The sequence below is a fragment of the Strix uralensis genome, chromosome 2, assembly GCF_047716275.1.
Source record: "Strix uralensis isolate ZFMK-TIS-50842 chromosome 2, bStrUra1, whole genome shotgun sequence".
NCBI classification, from domain to species: domain Eukaryota; kingdom Metazoa; phylum Chordata; class Aves; order Strigiformes; family Strigidae; genus Strix; species Strix uralensis.
Window position 1 is genome coordinate 70,197,769 of NC_133973.1, and position 20,075 is coordinate 70,217,843.

The following is a 20,075-nucleotide window of genomic DNA, read 5'->3' on the forward strand; positions in this document are numbered from 1 at the left end:
AACAGGGGTAGCTTTAAAGCGGTGGCAATAGGCAGCCTAAGCACAGCCCTGAGCTCTGAGCCCACAGCTCTGCGTTATGGCTAACAGGGTTTCCCACATCGGACGTGTCCTGTGTAACTACGGACGGACAAGGGGCAGTAAAGGACGGCTTGCAACATATTGCTGTAAGCCACATCCATCCCGTTTCCTGAGGAGTTTATCCTAAAATACTGGAATAACCTGAAAATTTAGTTGCGAAGAAAATACGTCCCGGGGTATGGGGAGAACGCAGGTTTCTCATTTGAGGCAGGACTGGGCTGGGTTTGGTGCCCGCTTCTCCCTCGGTAGCGCCGAGCCCCCGCGGCACCGCACCGCCTCCCCGCCGGCTGCCCGGGCCCCGCCCGCCTGCCCCCGGATCCCCCCCGCGGCCGGGCAGGGCCGTTCCCCAGCGCCCGGGCAGGTAACGCGGGGCCGGGCCGCTGGCCCCGCCGCGAGGTGTGTCCCTGCGCCGCGGCTCGGCGGCGACTTGGCGAGCGATTGGGTAGGGCGGGCGAGCGGCTCCCCGGCTCCCCTGCTGGGCTCCCCGGCGCCGCGCTCCCGCAGCAGCAGCGCGCTCGCTCCCCGCTCCGCGCCGCCGCCCGCCCCGCTCCGCTCCGCTCCGCGCCCGCTCCTCGCCCGGCCCGGCCCCAGCCGCCGCCGCCGCATCATGCCGCATCCCGCGGCGCCCCTCGGGGCCGCCCTGCTGCTCGTCCTGCTGGCGGCGGACTCCTCGCAGAGTGAGTATTGCGGCAAGGGGGGATGTTTGGGGGGGTCCGTCCCTCCGCACACGCCGCCCAGCATCCCCCCCCCGCCCCCCCCGCCTCGTATGTGCGCGGGGGTGCGGGAGGTGCTGGCCCTGGGGTGTTTCGGGGCGGGGGGCGGGGGGGATGCGCGGCTTCACGGCGGCGGTTGCGGCGGGGGATGCCGGTGCGGCGGCCGCTGGGTCGCCGGCGTGAGGGGCCGCGGTACCCACGGGCGGGACGTCGGGCAGGGAGCGGGGGGCTTAATGCCCCACGGCGGGGCGGTTTGGTGTGCGTGGGGTGGGTGTGTGTGTGTGTGTTGTGGGCGGCCAGGCGGGCTCAGCTGTTCACGGCTGCCTCTCCTTCCTCCTGCTCCTCTCCTCCTCCTCCTCCTCGCCCCCCGCCGCCGTCCCGGCGCCCGGCGGCCCAGCCGTGCTGCTCCGCGCCCCGGAGGCTGCCCAGTTCCTGCGGCAGCGGCACCGGCGAGCCTACCAGATCTTCGAGGAGACCAAGCAAGGGCACCTGGAGAGGGAGTGCGTGGAGGAGCACTGCAGCAAGGAGGAGGCCCGGGAGGTGTTTGAGAACGACCCCGAGACGGTAAGGGCGCCGAGCCGCCGCGGAGATTTGGGTGGGTTGTGAGGCTCTGCCCTCCCTCCCTCCCTCCCTCTACCATCCACCCACCCCTGCACCGCCGGGGAAGCCGCTGGGAGGAGGAGGAGGAGGAAGGGGAACCAGAGCCATTAGGTGAACGACTGGAAGCCACACGGCGTAATTACGGCGCAGCCTGCGCAGGGGCCATGCCGGTGCCGGTGCTGGGATGCACGGTGGCCGTGCTGTCCCGTTAGAAATGCCCCGGTGAAGATGGCCGGGTGAGCAGCCCGTCCTGGCGCCTGCTGGCATGGCTGCCGTCTCCAGAGAGCAGCAGGGCCCTGGTCACCCGTGGTGTGAACCCATGAGGCAAGACCAGTGCGACATAATGCTATGGCTCCCCCGTCGGGACACCTTAGCATCCCTCTTCCCTTCAGCCTCCCATCCCAGCTGTATTTAAAATGTTGTGGCATATGTCAGAATAGGGGTTTCTCAGAAGAAGTATGGCATAAACACCTTGAATCCTTTTGGGCCATATTCAGCTTAGTCAGCATTTTGGAATCGGTAGGTTTGGGACCTGTCATGACAACAGCAGGAGAGCACGTGTATGGGAATGTGTTACTTCCAACACGAAGTGTGGATTCACACAGTTACAGCCTGCACACCGCATGCGGGGCTGACTTCTCCAGCCTTCTCAAGGCTGACTGTCACTTCAGCCTTCTCACTTTGGACAGCATGTGGCTGCGGTTGCGTTGCTTTACTAAGCTTGGCTTACTCTTCCAATTACTTGACACCTCCTCTCTATGCTGTTTTGGATAGGCTGTTCTCATTTCAGAGATTAGCTGGCATTGATTTAGCAGTGGGAAGTGGATTTTCTTCAAACTGAAGCTTGATACTGCACAGCGTGTTCCTGTTAATGGTATGATGCTCTAGGGAGAAGATAGGGGAGGGAGAGAGTGAGAGAGAGAGAGAGAGAGAGAGAGAGAGAGAGAGAGAGAGAGAGAGAGAGAGAGAGAGAGAGAGAGAGAGTGTGTGTGTGTGTGTGTGTGTGTGTGTGTGTGTGTGTGTGTGTGTGTGAGTACACAGACACACCACAGGCAAGGGAGGGACTCATCTGAGGAGATGTTTTATGCTTCAGTCAGGCAAGTCTTGACATGTGTGCTTCATTAGCAGGCTCAGCGCTGGATATACAGTGCAGTAGCTTGTTGACACAAGGCAGTAGTAAGCACAGCAAAAACATTGTGATGCTGGCTTTTCTTTTTGACAGTGTTTAATTTAGAGCTTAATATGGAGCACTTGCCCAGGCAGCATTTAACGGTACACATTTTGTGTGCACGTGTAGGCACATCTGCATGCAGCGGTGTTTGCTTCTGTCCTGGAAAACTGAGCTAATACACAATATGGATAACTGTAATGTGGTGAGAGTGGCTGGCACAACTATTTCCATATTCAAGTTGAATAACATGACTTTAAGGTCAGTATAAATATTCACCATATAGCAGCAAATGCAGGAAAATTATCCCAAATGTGATTTTGTAATGTTCTGGAAAAAAGGTGATCTGAGGTCACCAGTTTTGCTGACTGGCTTCTGGCCAAGAAGGTAGCCAAAAGCTATGCATTGATAGATTAGTTTAGAGGGTGGTCGACTGTGTAGATGTGTCAGCTTTTAACAATATTCGGTACTTACTTTGTTTATTGGAAAAAATACGTAGTTCTCCTACTATAATGAAAACAGTGAAATCATTTTGGTTTAAAATCTTCTCAATGTGTAATATAAATTCTCTAAGATCCAGTCATGCCATTTAAGCGTGTTGTGCAGGACAACGCAAACTTTCTGTCACTGCAAATTATTTTGGTCTTTTTGGTGCATTTCCTTCGTTACCGCTGCTAGGTCTCTCTCTAGTTCTGAAACCTCTGAAGAAATAGCACTAAGGCTAGATGAGCTTCTAGTGTCTGTGCCCCCTTGCTTATTTTGCATGCACTTCTACAGCAAAGTAGTGTATTTTATAATACTTTTAGGTCTGCAGTGACATAAGGTCCTACCTTTTCTGAGACACAAACCTCCCAAGAGCTGTGAACTTGCTTGTTATGGTGCTGTATGTCCTACTCCTTGCTGTTACTTTGCTTCAATTTGACTGTGAAGCAAGTGTGTCACTGCCTGTCAGGGGGATTTATGTCCCTTCCTATCCATTTTGCAATTAGCGTGTGACGTGAAGGCAGCAGCTGCTGTTCAGTAGCAGTTTTCTAATGCATGGTGGGAGAGGTCATGTATGCAGGCTGTTATTACTCTATACACTGGAAGCCTTCAGTGCTCTGTAAGGCATAGGTGACTACTCCTCTGGCAATATCTGTGGATTTGATGGACGGAGTATTAATATGCACCTGAGGTAATGGAAGTGTTTCTTAAACACTAGGAAGTTATCATGCTGTCATTTCACTGATGCTGCGTTGTACGTCCTGTCCTGGTGACTGACAGAAGAAGGAAGCTAACTGAGACAGAGTTGACTCAGGAAAGATGAAAACTGTTTATAAACAACGCCTAGCAGTTTGAGGAATTGCAGTAACTGCAGTCACGCTTCAGCGTATTGGCAAGCTGCAGCTGATCCATGCTGGCAAAGTGAGGACTTTTTATTGACCAGGGAAACATGCAGATTGGTGTTGGCAGCTGATGATTCCTTGTAGTTTAGGAAGGCTGAAATTTTTGTCTCTGCCTACTGAACCTGGTCACAGGGACTAACTACTCAGGTCGTAGCAGAAAGAAACAGCTACAGCGCTTTTTGCCCCGCGCTGAGCCCTACAGCTAGCCTTGTAGTAGGCAAGCCATGAGGAATGCATCAATGCACTGCTGATCTGTGCTGTTGCATCTCCCAGGTTTTATGCTTCAAAGCACCAGATGAGGATGAATGTAGGCATTTGGCTGTTTACTGTCCCATGGGAGCAATGGTCTTACAGCCTTGACAACTGAAGGTTAGTTTGAGATCAGTTAATAGCTTGCAGCTTCCCCATTCAACCTCAAGAAAGGCTTGCAATGTGAGCACAAAACTGTTGTCTCTCTTCCCTGTCCCGCCCATCAGTCGAGCTAATGAAATGTTTGAGTCTTCCTTACAGACCTTGCATTCTTTTAACTCTCCTATGCTTGTGTGAAGAGAATCTCAAGGCCTAATTTCAAGACCTATGACTTAAAGATGTGATAGGAAATTGCATTAACTGATTCAGTCAGACAGCTCCAGAGGTTCAGGTATGATGAAGCAAGGCTGTAGCGTAGCTTGCATGATGGTTCCCAGGCAAAACCATAACTTGATCCAGCCAATTACAACATCTAGCCAAGAATAACATTTCACCAAAAGATACCTATTTACTGGACAGACCACTAAACAGAAATGAAATGTCGTGTACCTGTATCAGAGGACCCTTTTTCTGTGCCTTCCATTGTTTCAGTGATCAGCTTTCCAAAGCAACATCTGCAGGCAGTCAGCAGAAGATACACATTCTCTGAAACCTGAATGTGGGTGTTGCCACATGTGTGATTACTTACATCAGCTGCTAAGAATAGTGTATTAGGCAGGGCTAAATAGCCATTCATTTGCAGGCCAGTGCAGCTTTTGTCTTTTATGTTACGGAAAATATAAATATAAATATCAGCTCACCCAGACTGGAGGAAGGAAGATCAACTGAAACATTTTTAGATTAGGGTTTTTTTTTAGGAGGCAGAACAAAACTCAGTCTGTGCCATTTGTATGACTATACATGGTAAAAACAAGTGTGAGTCTGGATTAAGGAGTCTTGCAGCCTACCTTTTTCATGAAGCTGATCATAACATCCTTAGATGTTATTGCAGAATTCTGGGATGGTTCCTGTTTTATAATTTCATTTATGCTAGAGGTACCAAACAGAAAAATGAAAAGATAACATGGTGGGAAAAAATAAGGATGGAAAACATGTTCATGGGAGGTATGAGGACTGTTTCTAAATGAAACATTAAAACATTAAAAAGATGTGCTAAGTTTGATAGATGGAATGAAGTTGCAAAATATCTTGGATATAGAGATAAGGATGTTATCTTATTTAAAATGTTGATGAGGCCTTATAAAAAGCAGTACTGCAGAAATATTTGACCTTGGTATGCAGTCAAGGTATTACAGCTTGTTAACTGACTGATAAACTGCTCTGGAATTTGGTTGATCTGCTCTAAAAATGTGGTCATCCAAGCATGTAAAACAAAGGGCAGAAGGGAGTGTAGTTGCTGGTGTTCTTGGAAATGTTGGATTTCGTTAAAGAATAAACACAGCAAAAAAGTATCCTTGGGCAAGGAGTTTTTCTGTTTTGAATGGCTCAGCATAGGGAAGGTGTTCGAATGCAACCTCTTATCATTTGGTACCATAGTTTATCAGTACAGCATCTGTCACTGCACATCTTGCTTGCTGTTGTTACTGTTGAAGAACCACTGGTCTTCCTGCAGGTCACCATTGAAATCGCTGTGCTGAAGACTTTGAAAGGTGTTAGGCCCACCAGAAACGCTGATGTAGGTCAGCCTGGCCATCTGTGTTTACTGTTTATGGATTTGTCCCTCAATAGAGTACCTTGGAAAGCCAGCTGGTTCTCATATGTGTGCAGAATGAACAGCTGATTCACAGGCAGGCACATGAAAAGTTCTCCCACTTTTTGAGGGACTTGTATCCAAACTGCTATTAAAATCTATGGCTTGTCAGATACACAAATGACTGGCAGCAAATCAAGGTAACTTGGGCTGATGGGGACTGAAGAGGTCTATGGCTCACTCATCTAGTCCAGTCTCCCACTCATGGCAAGGGCAGCAGTGAGACCATCACAGGCTTTTCGGGACTTTTTACAGTCATGTCTTGAAAATTACTGATCCTAACAAAACATCCAGCAATGTCAGCATTCTTTCTGCTATGCTGAGATTCTCAAGAAGCTGAAATACACATGAAGCAATGTGGAGGATGTGATAATGGTCAGTTTGGTTGGTTTTCGAGGTGTTACTGTCTCATTGGTTTTATTTCTTTATTTGTTCCATTACGTGACATGGTCATGATAACACAGATGAGCTGCATGCATGGACTAGAGTCATCCCAACTTTACTCTGATCTTTTAGGAGGGGTGCTTCACAGACAATATTAGGTCTTATTCCTAAGAATAGCAAGGTAGATACACATTTGTAAATACTAATCAGGAAAGTATGAAGGCATGTAGGGGGAAGAAAGGAGTTACTGGGGGAGTTAAGCAGTGTTAAATTTCTTTGAGTAATTTAGTGAATGTTGAGTAGTCTAGACATGAAAAATACTGATACCATCTTTAAGTACAGATGTCATCAGCCCTGTATAGAATATTCCTTTCTAGATCCAGGCAAAAATCTGGTTTTATTTGCTGTGAAAATTCTTCTCAATATACTGATTTATTATGGCATTTTGGCAGAGTGTGGAGGAAGGGCTAGATTTATAGCTTCTATATCTCTTCTTGTTGGTGCAGAATTCATATGAGCAAGGGAAAGAGTTACCGGAAAACTCTGTGTTGATGGTTTAACCTACTTGGACTCAGTATATGGAAGAATGGATTCCCAGGCACAGTAGTACCTGCTTAATAGATTTTGAGAAAGAAAATATGGGGACATTTAGAGTTTTGTCCAGGAATGGATTGAAGGAGAGAAGAAGGAAGTAGAAAAGTTTGGGTGCCCAGGTATATGCCACAGTGGCATCCCAGCTCTCTGCTGGGATGAGATCTGGGTGTCCACCAGGTGTTCTCCCTTCCCATAGCTTCTTGTAAAGGAAACACAGGAGGGGAGAGCATTGTACCAAAATCCAGTGGGTCTAAGTGATCTGGAAGGCAAACAAGTTGGGACTGTGGAGCAGGATGCATCTATCTACTTGGAGGTACAGACACACCATTTGTTTGTGGTGGTGGAGTTCAGTAGCAGGAGGGTGACAAAACTACTCCTGCCTGCCTTAGAAGGCAGGTCATACACTTTTTAGCTAAATGCTGCTTTATCAAAAGTTATTGAGAAGGGTGAGCAAAGTTTGCTGTTGGTGGAAGCAGACACAGCTCCATCAACTCTGCTGGACTCATGCCTACCTGATCTTTATCTGTTTCCACTCGTGTGAGTTTAGCCCAGAAGTTCAGAATAGTAAATACTGAAACACCACATCACAAAAGTACTACACGCTAAACCTCCTGTGCAGCAGGAGGGAAGGAACAAGAGAAGACAAAAGTGGCTAATATTACACTGAGGGGCTGTTTGAAGACAGGATGGAAAAGGATGTTAAGAACGGTAAATTGAAGCAGGGGGATTATAAAGGTTTGGGTCAAGAAGGAAGATAATGGAAAAATCAGATAAAGTTAGGGTAAGTCAGTTTTTTAGAGGAATATAATAGCTTTTAATAAATATGTGAGAAGGGGAAAAGGCAATTAAAAAATGAAGAAAACAATTTTGTGGCCATGGGCTGATTTAATTTTCTTTTTAAACTGAAAAAAAAAAAAAAAAAAGGAGCAGCTTATTAGGAATTAATACAGTTTGTTAGTGCAGCTGCATAAGAATCAGGTAAAAGAAACACTGAATCTGTATAAATTGGCAGTTATGGTTCATGTGTGCTCCAAAGTCTAAGTGAGTTTAGTGAATTACAAGCAATTACTTTCCAATAAGTATGAAGAACAAGGATGCAACCGTCATTGGAGATTTAGAATAAACTGAGAAGGAACATAGCAGGGAGGTTTAATTCTCCTCCACTCACATCACTTTTCAGGCTTTGGTTTCATATCTGGAAGCTCAGCTGATCTAATTGGAGTAAGCAACCCCCATGCCTATTCTGTTCACCCTTCCTGCACAGCAATTTGTGCAACTGCATGGACCGATTTAAGTAACCGATATAAAGAAAATTAGTCTGGAGAGAAAAATGATCATTTTTGCAGGTGGATCAGTTCCCCAGTCCAGTTTACCACACAGCTTCACAAAGGGTTGCACCAACACAGTGGAAGGGACAGCACTGGTTTAGGATGGTAAGGCCAGGTGCCAGAGGAGAAGCAGAAAGAGTTGTCACAGCTCATGCTGTCAAAGAAGTGAATGAACAACCAAGACTTGGAGAATCTGAAGTTTTTCAGCAGGTCTCCCTTCCGTATCTGTACCTTCATCACTGTTTTGTTATGACTGGCTTTTCGAGAGGCTGCTCACACATGCACATGACTGTGGGGAAGTTTCCTTATTTATTGTTTTGGGTTTTCTTCCTGTTGCTTTGAGCATCAGCAGTGGGACCCAGAGGAAGAGCACGGCTGGAAAGTAAGGAGGATACCCAGGGAGGGGGACAAGTGTTGGTGTTGTCTTCACTCTGCACACCTGCCAGAACAGAAGGGTGCATAAATGAGGAGGTCAAAGGAGAATGGGTCATTCTTGCACTGTACCATATCATGTGCATCTGGAGAGCTAAGACATGTGGCCAATTCCTGGAGCAGGAAGTTGTAGCTCAAGTCCAGAAAACACTTAGGACAGGAACAGAAAATCAAAAGTTACTTAGTTATTAAAATAATGAACAGGGAAGTATGAGACCAGATTCTGTCACAAGGGCCTAGTGTTGTCTCATATGTCACTTCCCTATTCCTTGCTTGCCTGTCCCCTCTGAGGCCAAATCCAGCGATGCTTTAAAGTGGCTGAACACTGAGTTGCAGCCTCTGCAGGTAAGCAAAATCCTCAGAAATAATATCATTAGATTACAGGAAGGGGGAGAATACAGTATTTCTTTTCTTGAGTGGATAAAATGTTACAGAGACTATAAGAGAGATCACAAACTTTTAAATCATGTTGGATGGCATATATAATCTGTTCTATATGGCTTAAATAATTGCAGAGTAATGACACAATACAAGATGTTGAGGGGAGACAGCCTTTTACTTATGCTAGGTGTTTTGTTAGATCCCAGTTTGCTTAGTTTGTCTGAAGTTTCTAAGTGAGCGTTAGTTTAACCACACATACAAATATTGTAACTGTTGCAACAAGTAAGGATTCAAACAAGCAACACCAAGTGAAGATCTGTTGTCAAATTGAGATCCTCTTTTCAAAGTGCATATCAATACAGCTGGAGGGAAAGTAGCCTTTCAGTCCCGAAGCAGAGGAGGAAACCTCAAGGTATTTGTGACTGGATTGCATTAAGAGTAACTTAAAAGCACAAACTCATTGGAATCACTCTATGACTTATTTTTCTTGGAATACTTGGCCCTTGGCACTACTGACATCCGTTTCACACTGTTACTGTCCAGTCAAACCCTGTCTCAGACTGCATATAGAAATCATCTCTCTGTGCCCCTTACATCTTCACAAATGTAAAATATCTGTGTTTTGCTTGGCTGTGACATACAGGAACTTTTTTTTTCTTCTTTTCTTTCCTTTCATTACTTTTTTTCCTATACTCGTGTATTCTCATCACTGATGGGTTTTTACTCATTGCAGAAAAACATTTTTTGCTGAAGTGGCACCTCAGTAAGCTGTTGGGAAATAGTCCTGCCCCTCAGAAGAGAAACCATAGAACCCATCTATGACAATAGAAGTTTTTTGTTTCCAGCCTTCGGGATTCTGCAAAGATGCCTAGTCTCTACCAAATGGGTGATGCTGGCGGGGGTGGTCTTGAATGTTTCTTGTTCAGGAAGATCAACAACTCGGTGGAAGGGGCAATCACAGTCTTTGTGCAACAGAATAGCTGGACAATGTGAAGTGGATACTTTGCAAATGGACATGAGATGTAAAAGCTACCCTAAGCAGCTGTAACTTTGGTGGTAGGACATGAGATGTGGGGGCTGCTTTTGGACTGTAGCATGACCTCCTTGCTTCTATAAAGTCTCACTTGCCAAATTGAGAGAAATTCTCTTTGTCCCTTGCATGGAGAATGTAGATCGCCCCAAAGCAAAATAGGAAGCAAACTAACCTGGCTGAGTGTAGGGTTCTTCACAATGAGAAGGAAAGCTTGTGAAAGCAACACTCAACAATTTGATAACTTCTGTAAGTTCTACATATTTAAAATTCTGAATTGCAGGACTGTTTAATTACATTGGAAAGGGGGAGGCCTAATCCTTCGGCTTGAGATTTGCTATGCATCAAAAGCCTAGGGCTGAGTTTTAAAAAATGTAGAGAGCTCTTGAGCATTAATGAGATTTGCATTCTCATCTTGTAACAGTGAAACAACTGTCAAACACTAAGTTATAGCCAGTTATGGTTGGTAGCAGCCATTTCTTTGCAAGGATAGTGCAGGCCTGCTGTGTGGAAACATGAAGTGCATTTATAAATGAGGAGGTCAGACCATGCCCAAGACAAACATTCAGTTCTGAAGACAAGAGGAAAAGGGAGAACCATTATATGGAAATGAGAAAAGGGTATAATGTGGGAGTTGTTGCTGCTCTGTAAGGGGTAGCTAGGTAACTAAGAAAATGCTTTTTAGAAATTACCATTCCTAACACAAGTCTGTGAGATCCTCCAGTGTTAGCAGTGCTGCAGTCACACAACCACAGAATCACAGGGTGGTTGAGGTTGGAGGGCACCTCTGGAGGTCATCTGGTCCAGCCCCTCTGCTCAAGCAGGGCCATCGAGAGCCAGTTAGCCAGGAACATGAATGGTTCTTCTGTAAACTGCATCTTCTATCTGCTGTCACTGCAGCTCAAACATGATTAGATTCAGTGCTGATCAGGCTTACCTGACCTAGTACTCCAGCAAAAGAAACAGAAGCAGCTGGCAGGCCCTTTTGGCTGAGATTTCCAGTGTTGCCAGTTACTTTAAGCAACAGTGAGAACATTTTCCTGGTGTAGACAGGGTCATTGTTATGTTTTCAGAAGGGCTATTTTTATACAGTGACTCATGTTAACGCCTGTTCTGATTTGGTGTTCTTCCATCTTCTCTAAAAATGCAGCAGGACTACTGCATACCCAGTATAATTTCACTAACTTTTGGATTTTGTCACTATGTGAGAGTTTGGCCATAGAGTTGAAAATAGATGGTGACCCCAGTCACACTGTGGGTTTCCTTTGGCAGGGAAGCTGACATAGGTACTTCTGCCCCTTTGACTCCACAGCCCTGCTATGCATTATTACCTCCACGTTGCTGTTCTCCTCCGTTGTTTCAATGCAAGGTATTATAGGGGTGGCTCCGCAGAAACTATTCTTAACTATTTCACTGCAACCATTAACATTTGGAAGAACAAACAAATATAAAAATTAACAACCTTGAGTTTTGAAGGGGGTGTTTGAGTTGATTTTCTTTTGAGGACACTTTTAAACTTATGCTCTCCTTTCATTTTAGATATCCAGACTAAGTGTTGTAGTGGCTGTGTTATAAGGGTAGGAATAAGCTCTGGATGTAGGTGGGAGAGGAACTTCTTAACCCCATGAAAAAGTGTTTGAGTCACTCTACCCTGAAATAAAAACATGCACTCTTAGGTCTTGCACTACTGTTGTGGAAACCAACAGTTGTGTTTAATGCATTGAAAGATTTGTTTCTAGCGTGTACATGTGTTCATGTGAAAGGAGTGGGGGCTGTAGAGCTTAAATCTTTTCTGTTAAAGCACAGCTCTGTCTCTTGGACAGCAAGGGAAAGGTCTTTTGAACTGAGCTGAAATAAGCAAGCTAGGACCTACCCAGAGGGACCGGCCTCATGCCGTACTTTCCACTTCATTGTAGATGTGAGGCACTTCCCAGTCTCTCCTATTTCTCCCTCTTTACATGAGGTCTCTGCTGAGCTGTACTTCTGGTGGCACATGACACATGGTGTGTAACTCATCCTATGTGCTGGTCTGGAGGCTACAGGTGTCCTGGTGCCAGGCCCTTGAAGCTTCTGGCATCCCAGTCATACTGGTTGATAGTGGGAACCAGACAGACAGAAGGTGTATGGGGTCACAGAAAGGAGGAGTGGAAATACATTAAGGTTTTCTTGGTAGGAGCAGGCACAGAGGTTGGAACTGTTGAAACTACATTTGTGAAGGTTGGTCTCTTGTGGAGGTTGGTGCCTCTGCAAGGTATTGTCTTCCTCCTGCATGCACTGGGACCTTCCTACTGGACAGATTGGTCAGAAAGCTTGGTGAGGTCAGCATTGGCACAACAGCCTGTCCAGAGGATGTTTATGTCCAACAGGTATCTGTTTATAGCTTTTTATTAAAAAAGCCCATTGCTCCTGCTTTTATTTTCATCACTAATTAGGAAAGCAACTCCAAAGCAGAAGGGCTGACAACATTTAAATGTCGACTTCTTTTAGCAGAGTTCAAAATGAAAATTTAACACTTGCTGTAATTCTATGGTGACTTTTGCTACCACAGTGGTTACAGTTAAGTCACCTCCTGCATTTTGATCTGGTGAATACTGGGTGGCTTTCTGGATGGTGAGATGTTTGTTGAGCCTGAAACTGAAGATGACTAGTCGAGAAATCAGCAAAGTAGTAACAGAAAGTCTTTGCTAACTCCTTCTTAGCAAACCTCAAAGCATTTCTCTTGGCATTTTTGTTGGATCCTGAAAATACATTTGAAGACTTCTGGTGGAGGAAAGATGAGTCTCAGACTTTTAACAGGGACCTGACCCTGTATAGGGTTTTCATCTACCCTGACATCTGTGGGTCATTAAGACTTAATATAGCACAAAAGACTGAAAAGGCATTGTGGAGTTGAGTGCTCACATGAGGAATAATGCATGTCTGGCTGACTTTCTGTGCAGGTTAGGCACAACCTGAATTTTTAACTGGGAAAACTTCTCCTCAGTGTTTTTTAAAAAGGGACTGCTACTTTCAGTTTAAGCAAGTTCCTTTTCTCAAGGTGGAAGATCATTCGTCCTTCATTCTTGAATAATCATTTGGCTGAATGGAAATGGAAAGCCTGTTGTAAGGAAAATTGATTACAGAGAAAAAATGAAAAGTTAATCATGCAAGAATGAGTAATGTTAGAACCTGTGATCACATTGCTTTATTTTATAGTGGTATTATCTGCAGGTCCTGTAGAATTGGTGAAGTGCTACTGATCGGCAAGTAGTTTTGTATAACATAAGCGAATGAAGAAGATAGGGAAAGAAGGATTAAATTTCTATTAATAGCCTCCTGTTTAAATCACTTACCTCTGTTACATACCTTGTAAAATGAAGCTGGTGGTAGTACCGTGTCTTGGAGTTTCACTCTTCCACTGTTCAACTGGCATTGAATCAATATACAGTCAGTTTGCATTTGGAAGGTTATTTGTGCAATGAAAATAACTTACCTTAATTCTTCATTCAAAAGTAAACTTTATACAACTTTTCTAGCACTCAACTCATTCATCAGATGTCAAGGAGAAAATGAAGTTTTATGACTTTGCCATCACTGACTTGGAGCAATTAGGCTGGTGGCCATGAATGTGAAAGCTCCTATTTCTTGTCCTGTGAGTGCAGAAAAAGTTGTTCTTGCCAGTGTCTGGATTATCCTGTTGGTGGTTAAACACATCTGCGCATTCTTGTGACGTATTTTGAATAAAGGGGAAATAATGAAAAACATGTTTGGAATATTTCATCACATGCCACTATCCTCTTCTCCTCGAGTGCTGGCTGAAGTTCAGTTTGTGGTTATAGCACAGCTGGGCACTTATCTGAATACTTAGACTGCTTAGATTTACTTTTATTTTGACTGTATTTTTTTCACTTCTCTTTTCCAAAACTAAACCTTAATAAAAAATAAGAGGGAGAGGGGACCATGGTAAGTTCTGAGCTCCTCACTCGGTTCATTAACCCGAAGAGATACTACAAAGCTGAACCCCAAAAGATGCCAAGCCTATTACCCTCATGTCAGAATTGAAAACTAGAATCAGTGTAAACTACTTCTACTTCTTTATTGATGCTCCCATGATTTAGGCTGAATAGTTATATGGTGTATTTCAGTAACTGAAGCATATTTGCCAGAAAACAATTGATTTTGGTGGTGAATGACAACAATGAAATTGATTGCATTAGACTGTCCAGGTCAGATTGAATCACTCTGTGTGCCTGTCTCTGTTGTTTGTACATGCCTGTATATATGCATGAGCTTATCCAAACATCTGTAATAAGAGGAGAAAATAAAAAAGTTTCTTATCTTCCACATTGCATAGACCAAATTAATTTTGTAGAATACAAGATATTTACTGTCCCGATCTCATGGCAGATAGTGTTATATGAAAATTGCTCATGTTGTATGAAAGAGAATTATACTATGCATATGCTTTCATAATTAGCTGAGAAATGCTTTATTTTAACAAAAAAAATTAAGCACTGATTCAATCCACAAGTTTTCCCTCATTGCACACCCCAATTACAATTTTAACAGCACTTGAACTAGTGACTTATATGTTATGAAATCCAGTATGAAGTTGGAAAGAAATGCTTTTTCCTGGCCAGGAATTCTGGTATTTTTTTAAGAATGTGGTTTAATGATCAGCTTAGGCCAATCTCCCACCCTTCCCTGCACACAGCTGCACTTTCCTGCTGTTCCTCTGTGTTGGTGCAAGCAATCATGTGACTGGCAAGGCCTCACCAGGCTGAATATTTTTTTAACCTGCAAGGTTAGAGCCACATCACATCAGCAATCTGCTCCTCTCAATGTATGGCAACACTGTTGACATGAGGTAGGGAACAGTAACGCATGGCTGTGTACCACCAGAGGAGTGGGAATGCCTTTTGTGGTCTGGTTTTAGATTAATGAATGTCCACTTTCCCCTCACTTGCAAATTTTCATTATTCCCTTCTTTGAGCAGACCATCTCCACAACGTGAAGGAGTGAGTGGTATGGCAATGGGTGCTGTTACAGTGGTGGGGTGCTCATTGTAAGAGCAAAAGATACACTTTATTTTAGTGGTTGTGGTGTTAGGGTACCGCCCGTGTTCTGCATCAGCCAAGAGCCTTCGAGGTGGGTGACTAAATGATTCTGTACCTTCCTGCTGGGGCTTTGTCTCTAGATTCCTCTTTCTTCCCCTACCTCAGGCCATCATCAGCACCTTTTCCTCTTGGATACTGGGTAAGTGGCTTCGTGCTCAGTCACTCCCACCAGGTCAGCTGTTGTCAAAAAATACCCTGAGACTGGAACTAATGTTTCTTTCCTTTTCAAAAGACAAAATGCATGTATGATACTGTGCTTCTTCTGGCTCTGAATAAAAAGAAATTAGGATGTTGGTGTTTGGATCATGTTAAACAACATCCATGCAAGACCGCCAAACTAACAATAGCTCTTAAATACTATGACAATAGAAGCAAATATTATTCAATAAATCTTTGATTTTTTTTTTTTTTTTTTCCTCCTACAGGAATATTTTTACCCGAAATACTTGGGTGAGTTGCAGCTTTTACTTTCACTTTGTGGCAGTGCTGGTATGTGGTGCCTAACACTGGAGCTTGTCACAGCTGAAGTCTCTGCTAAGGAAAGTGATGGAAATCTGATTGCAATAAATATGCATTGCTAACTTTTAAGACAAACTGTACATTCCTTATGTGATTTTGAGGTGTGTTTTTTACTTATGTATAGATTTGCATACAGAGATCCTTTATGTGTTTTCTGCATGTTAAAATGTTGATGTTGAATTTATATCTGTAGCTTGCAGCATTAGGAAATAATTTGAAGTCTTCTACCTTTTCCCTTTTTAATTAAGTTCGCTATTAACTAATCTCCTTATTTTTTTTAAAAAAAGAAGTTCTTTTACCAGTTGAACCACTGGCTTATTCTATTGACTGTATCATAGTCATGACATATTGTTTTCTATTTGTGTTTAATGTGTAGGACTTAAGATCACAAATGCCAACAGTTTGAGAAAACTCCATGTGCTTTTTAGATTTCTTAAAAGAGATTTAGTAGGTCAAATTTGAGTAGCTACTAACATCCTTTTAGAATCATAGTAGCATCTGGTTAAGTGATCAGCCTCTTCAGATGGCTTATAACTCTACTGTACATCAGAGCTAAAAAATGTTAATGAACTTAAGAATTTTAAGGCATCTGGGAGATTATAATATTACATAGATTTTGCATCCACCCTCCAAAGCCTTACTTAATGAATAAGTAGGCCAGGTATCATTTTACATACTTTGAACAGCTGCCGTGTCATCATTATAATAATAACAATTTCATTTTCTGTTCTTCAGCTTGTATTCAGAAATATGGGTCGCCGTATACAAGAAGTCCAGATTTCCTTACATGCGTTCATAGTAAGCATTTTTGTTTTGTATATTGTAGTTAAATGTTCTCTCATTCTACCTGAAGGAGTGGGACCAGCTCAGCCATCTCCATTTTTGATAGTATTTTAATACTGGTCTTCCTATTCTCTAGGCTTGAGACTCCCTATCGCTTGTCCCATCTGAGCAGCAAAACAAGACCTTTTCCCTTTTATAACCTATTGCCACCTGGCTGTCACATTTCAGTGCTTTGGTATTTTATGATGCAAGATGTTTCTTTTCCACCAGTTTCCTAGGGTCTGAATAATCTGAGAAGCAAGAGGGACAAGAAGTAGGATTTACCATAAGGTTGTACACTATGCTTGGCCTTTCACTTCTTTTCTCTTGAACACTAACTTTGGCTCACTCCTGTTAAGAAAACTTTAAAAAAGCTTAAAGTCAAACCCAGGCTTGTGTCAGACTTCTTTACATTAAGGGGATCAGTTTCACACATTGCATGACTGTGCTTTAAATATTGCAACCTTCAAAAATTCAAATCATTTGGAAGTCAGATTGATATCTGTGTAGAGGGAGAAGGGGCATTTGTTCATCACTAACACTCAAGGTCAGAATTTAATGAACTCTTCTTATACCTTTCCAGTTCCCTCTTGAAGCTTAGCAGTGCTAAAGGTATAAAGCTGCAGAAATATTCTAAATATGTTCTGGGAGCAGATGAGTTCAAATGGGGAGAAAAGCACATGTATGTCTCTTATTGTGATCAAGTTTGATAAGTCATGTGTTCATACCAGTGCTACCAAAGCAGGATCAGGATTTAGTTGACCTTTCATATCTATAAACTGCATTACAGCAACCTTTTTTGAAGAGTGAATTCCAAGGCTAATAAGTGAATGTGAAGACTTGCCCTCATGTAATGCAGCAGTATCACTTAAGGATGTTGGAGTCCTCTGAACTGGGAATTCTCGGACCTGTGATACCCATGTCGGCTGTGGTATGCCAGCTGGTTCAAAGTGGGACGTGAGCCTGAATGTTTCCTTTTGCTCACGTGTGGCACAGCAAAGAAGCAGGAGCTTCTGCTGAAAATGGTGGTACCAACTGGGAACACTTGTTCCAAACAACTAATCAGTGTTTTAGAAATGCAAGTCTAAAGGGTAGTGATGAAAAAATCTGAAAAAAATAAAAGCTGGATGATTGGTTTCAGGGACTTTTGCCCATTGCAGATGGAGTGGTTTGGAAATAAAATTATAATATTTTCCCCCATTAAAATATTAAAATATTTTTAAATGGCTGAGTTTTGGCTAGCTATTGTCAATTCACAGGAGAAGTAACAGAGAAGGAGCCTGAAACGCACTTGGAAGAATGACAGGCTTTGTACTTGGCCAATTCCAGTGTGCCTCTTAATTTTTCACAGATGCTGCCAAAAGGCTGTGTAGCTCTGTGGCGTTGTGCCTGTAAGATGCATTTAAATTTTGTTTCTTAACAGTCTTTCTCCTCTCAAAACAAGGTAGTGCAAGGCCCTTTTAATCTGACATACAAAGACATTGCACAATCTAAGGGCTGGAGGGTGATTAACTAGACTAGTTTAACTAGAAATAAGGTATAAATTTTAACTGTGACAGTGATTAGACAGGTTAGCAGTGTATTTGAGGATTCTCAGTTTCGTAAGATCTTTGGATCAGGGTTATAGGCAGGATTCAGCTCCGGATTCAGAGAAGTAAATGCAGGTGTTTCCAGCAGAGGTGCCTACATGAGCGGTGTTCCCAGTCAGTGGAGAGTTAATCTGCAGTCAGTGGTTCTAGAGGGGTTCCACTGACCAAACTGTGTGCTCTGGGGAGAGCTGAATCATTCTACAGACTCAGTTTATTGTAGTGACCAGATCTCCACTGACTGCAATGAGAATTTAAGAAAACTCCTTTGCAGATAGATGCATAGCTTATACACAGATACCTTTACTTTGGTCTGCAGATATGTATCTTTTTCTGAAAGAGATCCTGTAGGTCAGATAGGAATTAGGGATTTGGTTATGCAAGAGTTTGGAAAACTCTACAGAATTTTTTGGAAGTGAAGCTGCATGTGGCCTTAAAAAACAGAATGGGATTTTTGTTAGGTCGTGTGTGTCTCCTTTTTAATAGTGAGTGTCATAATCTTTGCAACCTAACATTTTCCCAATGAAGTTTTAATTTGCACCATTTTGTGAATATCAAAAAATAAATTCACAGTACAGAGTAATGAACTGGAAGCAGCAGTCAGTGTAGTTAGGTAAAGTCTTGTTTCCATACAGACTTCAAAAATGGAACTGGTAATTCTGTTCTCTGCACTTAGAAGCTATATGTGTGCTATCAGACATAGTTCAAAGCACACAGAAAGGTCACGCTCTTCACTTCTTTTAAAAGCTTTACTAAAATCTGTCATGTAAATGAATGGAAACAAAATCTCCACGTTCTCTTGCAGTGATTTAAATCAGGAGAACCTTCTACAAAGTTGGCAGAATTACACAGCTGTGAAGCCACCGGGAGAGTATAAGACTATGTCTCATGTTCTCAGACTCTCATAAGAGGAGCAAACTATTGACACAGTGTTGATGCGATAGAAATGTCCGTGGTTATTCCTGCCATTTACCAAGGGTTGTGATATGGTGATATTCTGCTGGGCAGTGTTATTTCCATCTGGCTCTTCAAGGCACATCAGAATCCAGTTTGAGAGAAAGAATCAGAAGCTTGAGGATACACCAGAGAAGTCACGCATAACCTTGTTGATTTATTTGGCTTATCAAGTGGCTTTGAAAACACTGCCATGTCTGGGAGGCTTAGATTGTGCTGCTTCGGAAAAACAGACTTGGCTTACTATACCTAAACCATTCTGTTTACTGTATACTAATTCTGGTCTATCTAGGAAAAGAAACATGCTGATCAGAGCTGCTCCATCGTGGCTTATCTCCACCTTAACCTGGCAACTCTTTCCCTGACTCTTCCACCTCCAACAGTGTGTTGACTGGGCAGTGACTTATCGGGAGGTGTTCAGACAGCCCATGTAGCTGTATTTTCTTTTGTGTGACCTGGCCTCTACCTGGCTTTGCCCCAGCTCTGCACAGCTGGAGTGGCGAGGAGGAAACATAATTAGGCCTTGTTTGCAGCATGTGGATGTTTATTTCTGTGAGGCTCTTAGGATTGTGTACCCATGCTTTTCCTGTAGAGTTTTCTCAGGCACTAGCTTCTGAGCATGATATGAAATACTGAAAATCATCATTTCTTTGGCCAAGTGACACTCTGTTCCTAATCAGCCCTCTGGCTCCCTCCTCCCTTGTTCATGATGGAACACCTTGCTTATCTTCTCAATGGCATAGCCCTAGCTAGAGGTTGAAGCCATGCTCGTTACAAAGGAGAACCTGAAGTGAGAGAGTGGATGGAACCACTGTTTTGGCTATGTTTTGGTAGAAGTGGATGAAATCACAACTTGAAATGGAATTTCTTTCAGTTGTGGAGATTTGTGATCCGTTATGACCTTTTATAGAGCTCCTTTCTTTGCTTCGTTTTTTTGTCCTGCTTGATTCAGCCCACTATATTTAATGACAGCCATTGCCAATCATCTGCTGATTTCTGGCATCTG

At 43.5% G+C, this 20,075-nt stretch overlaps 1 protein-coding gene across 1 annotated transcript in view; it reads left to right on the forward strand.

Moving 5' to 3' along the window:
- Positions 1–426: 426 nt before the first annotated feature.
- GAS6 (growth arrest specific 6) overlaps positions 427–20,075 on the forward strand; it is a 42,973-nt gene continuing 23,324 nt past the window's right edge. Inside the window, exons 1-4 of the mRNA XM_074860969.1 lie at positions 427–755; positions 1,189–1,355; positions 15,614–15,638; positions 16,443–16,505. Coding sequence (XP_074717070.1) covers positions 686–755; positions 1,189–1,355; positions 15,614–15,638; positions 16,443–16,505 — 325 coding nt within the window. The 5' untranslated portion in view covers positions 427–685. The remainder of the gene's footprint in view (positions 756–1,188; positions 1,356–15,613; positions 15,639–16,442; positions 16,506–20,075) is intronic.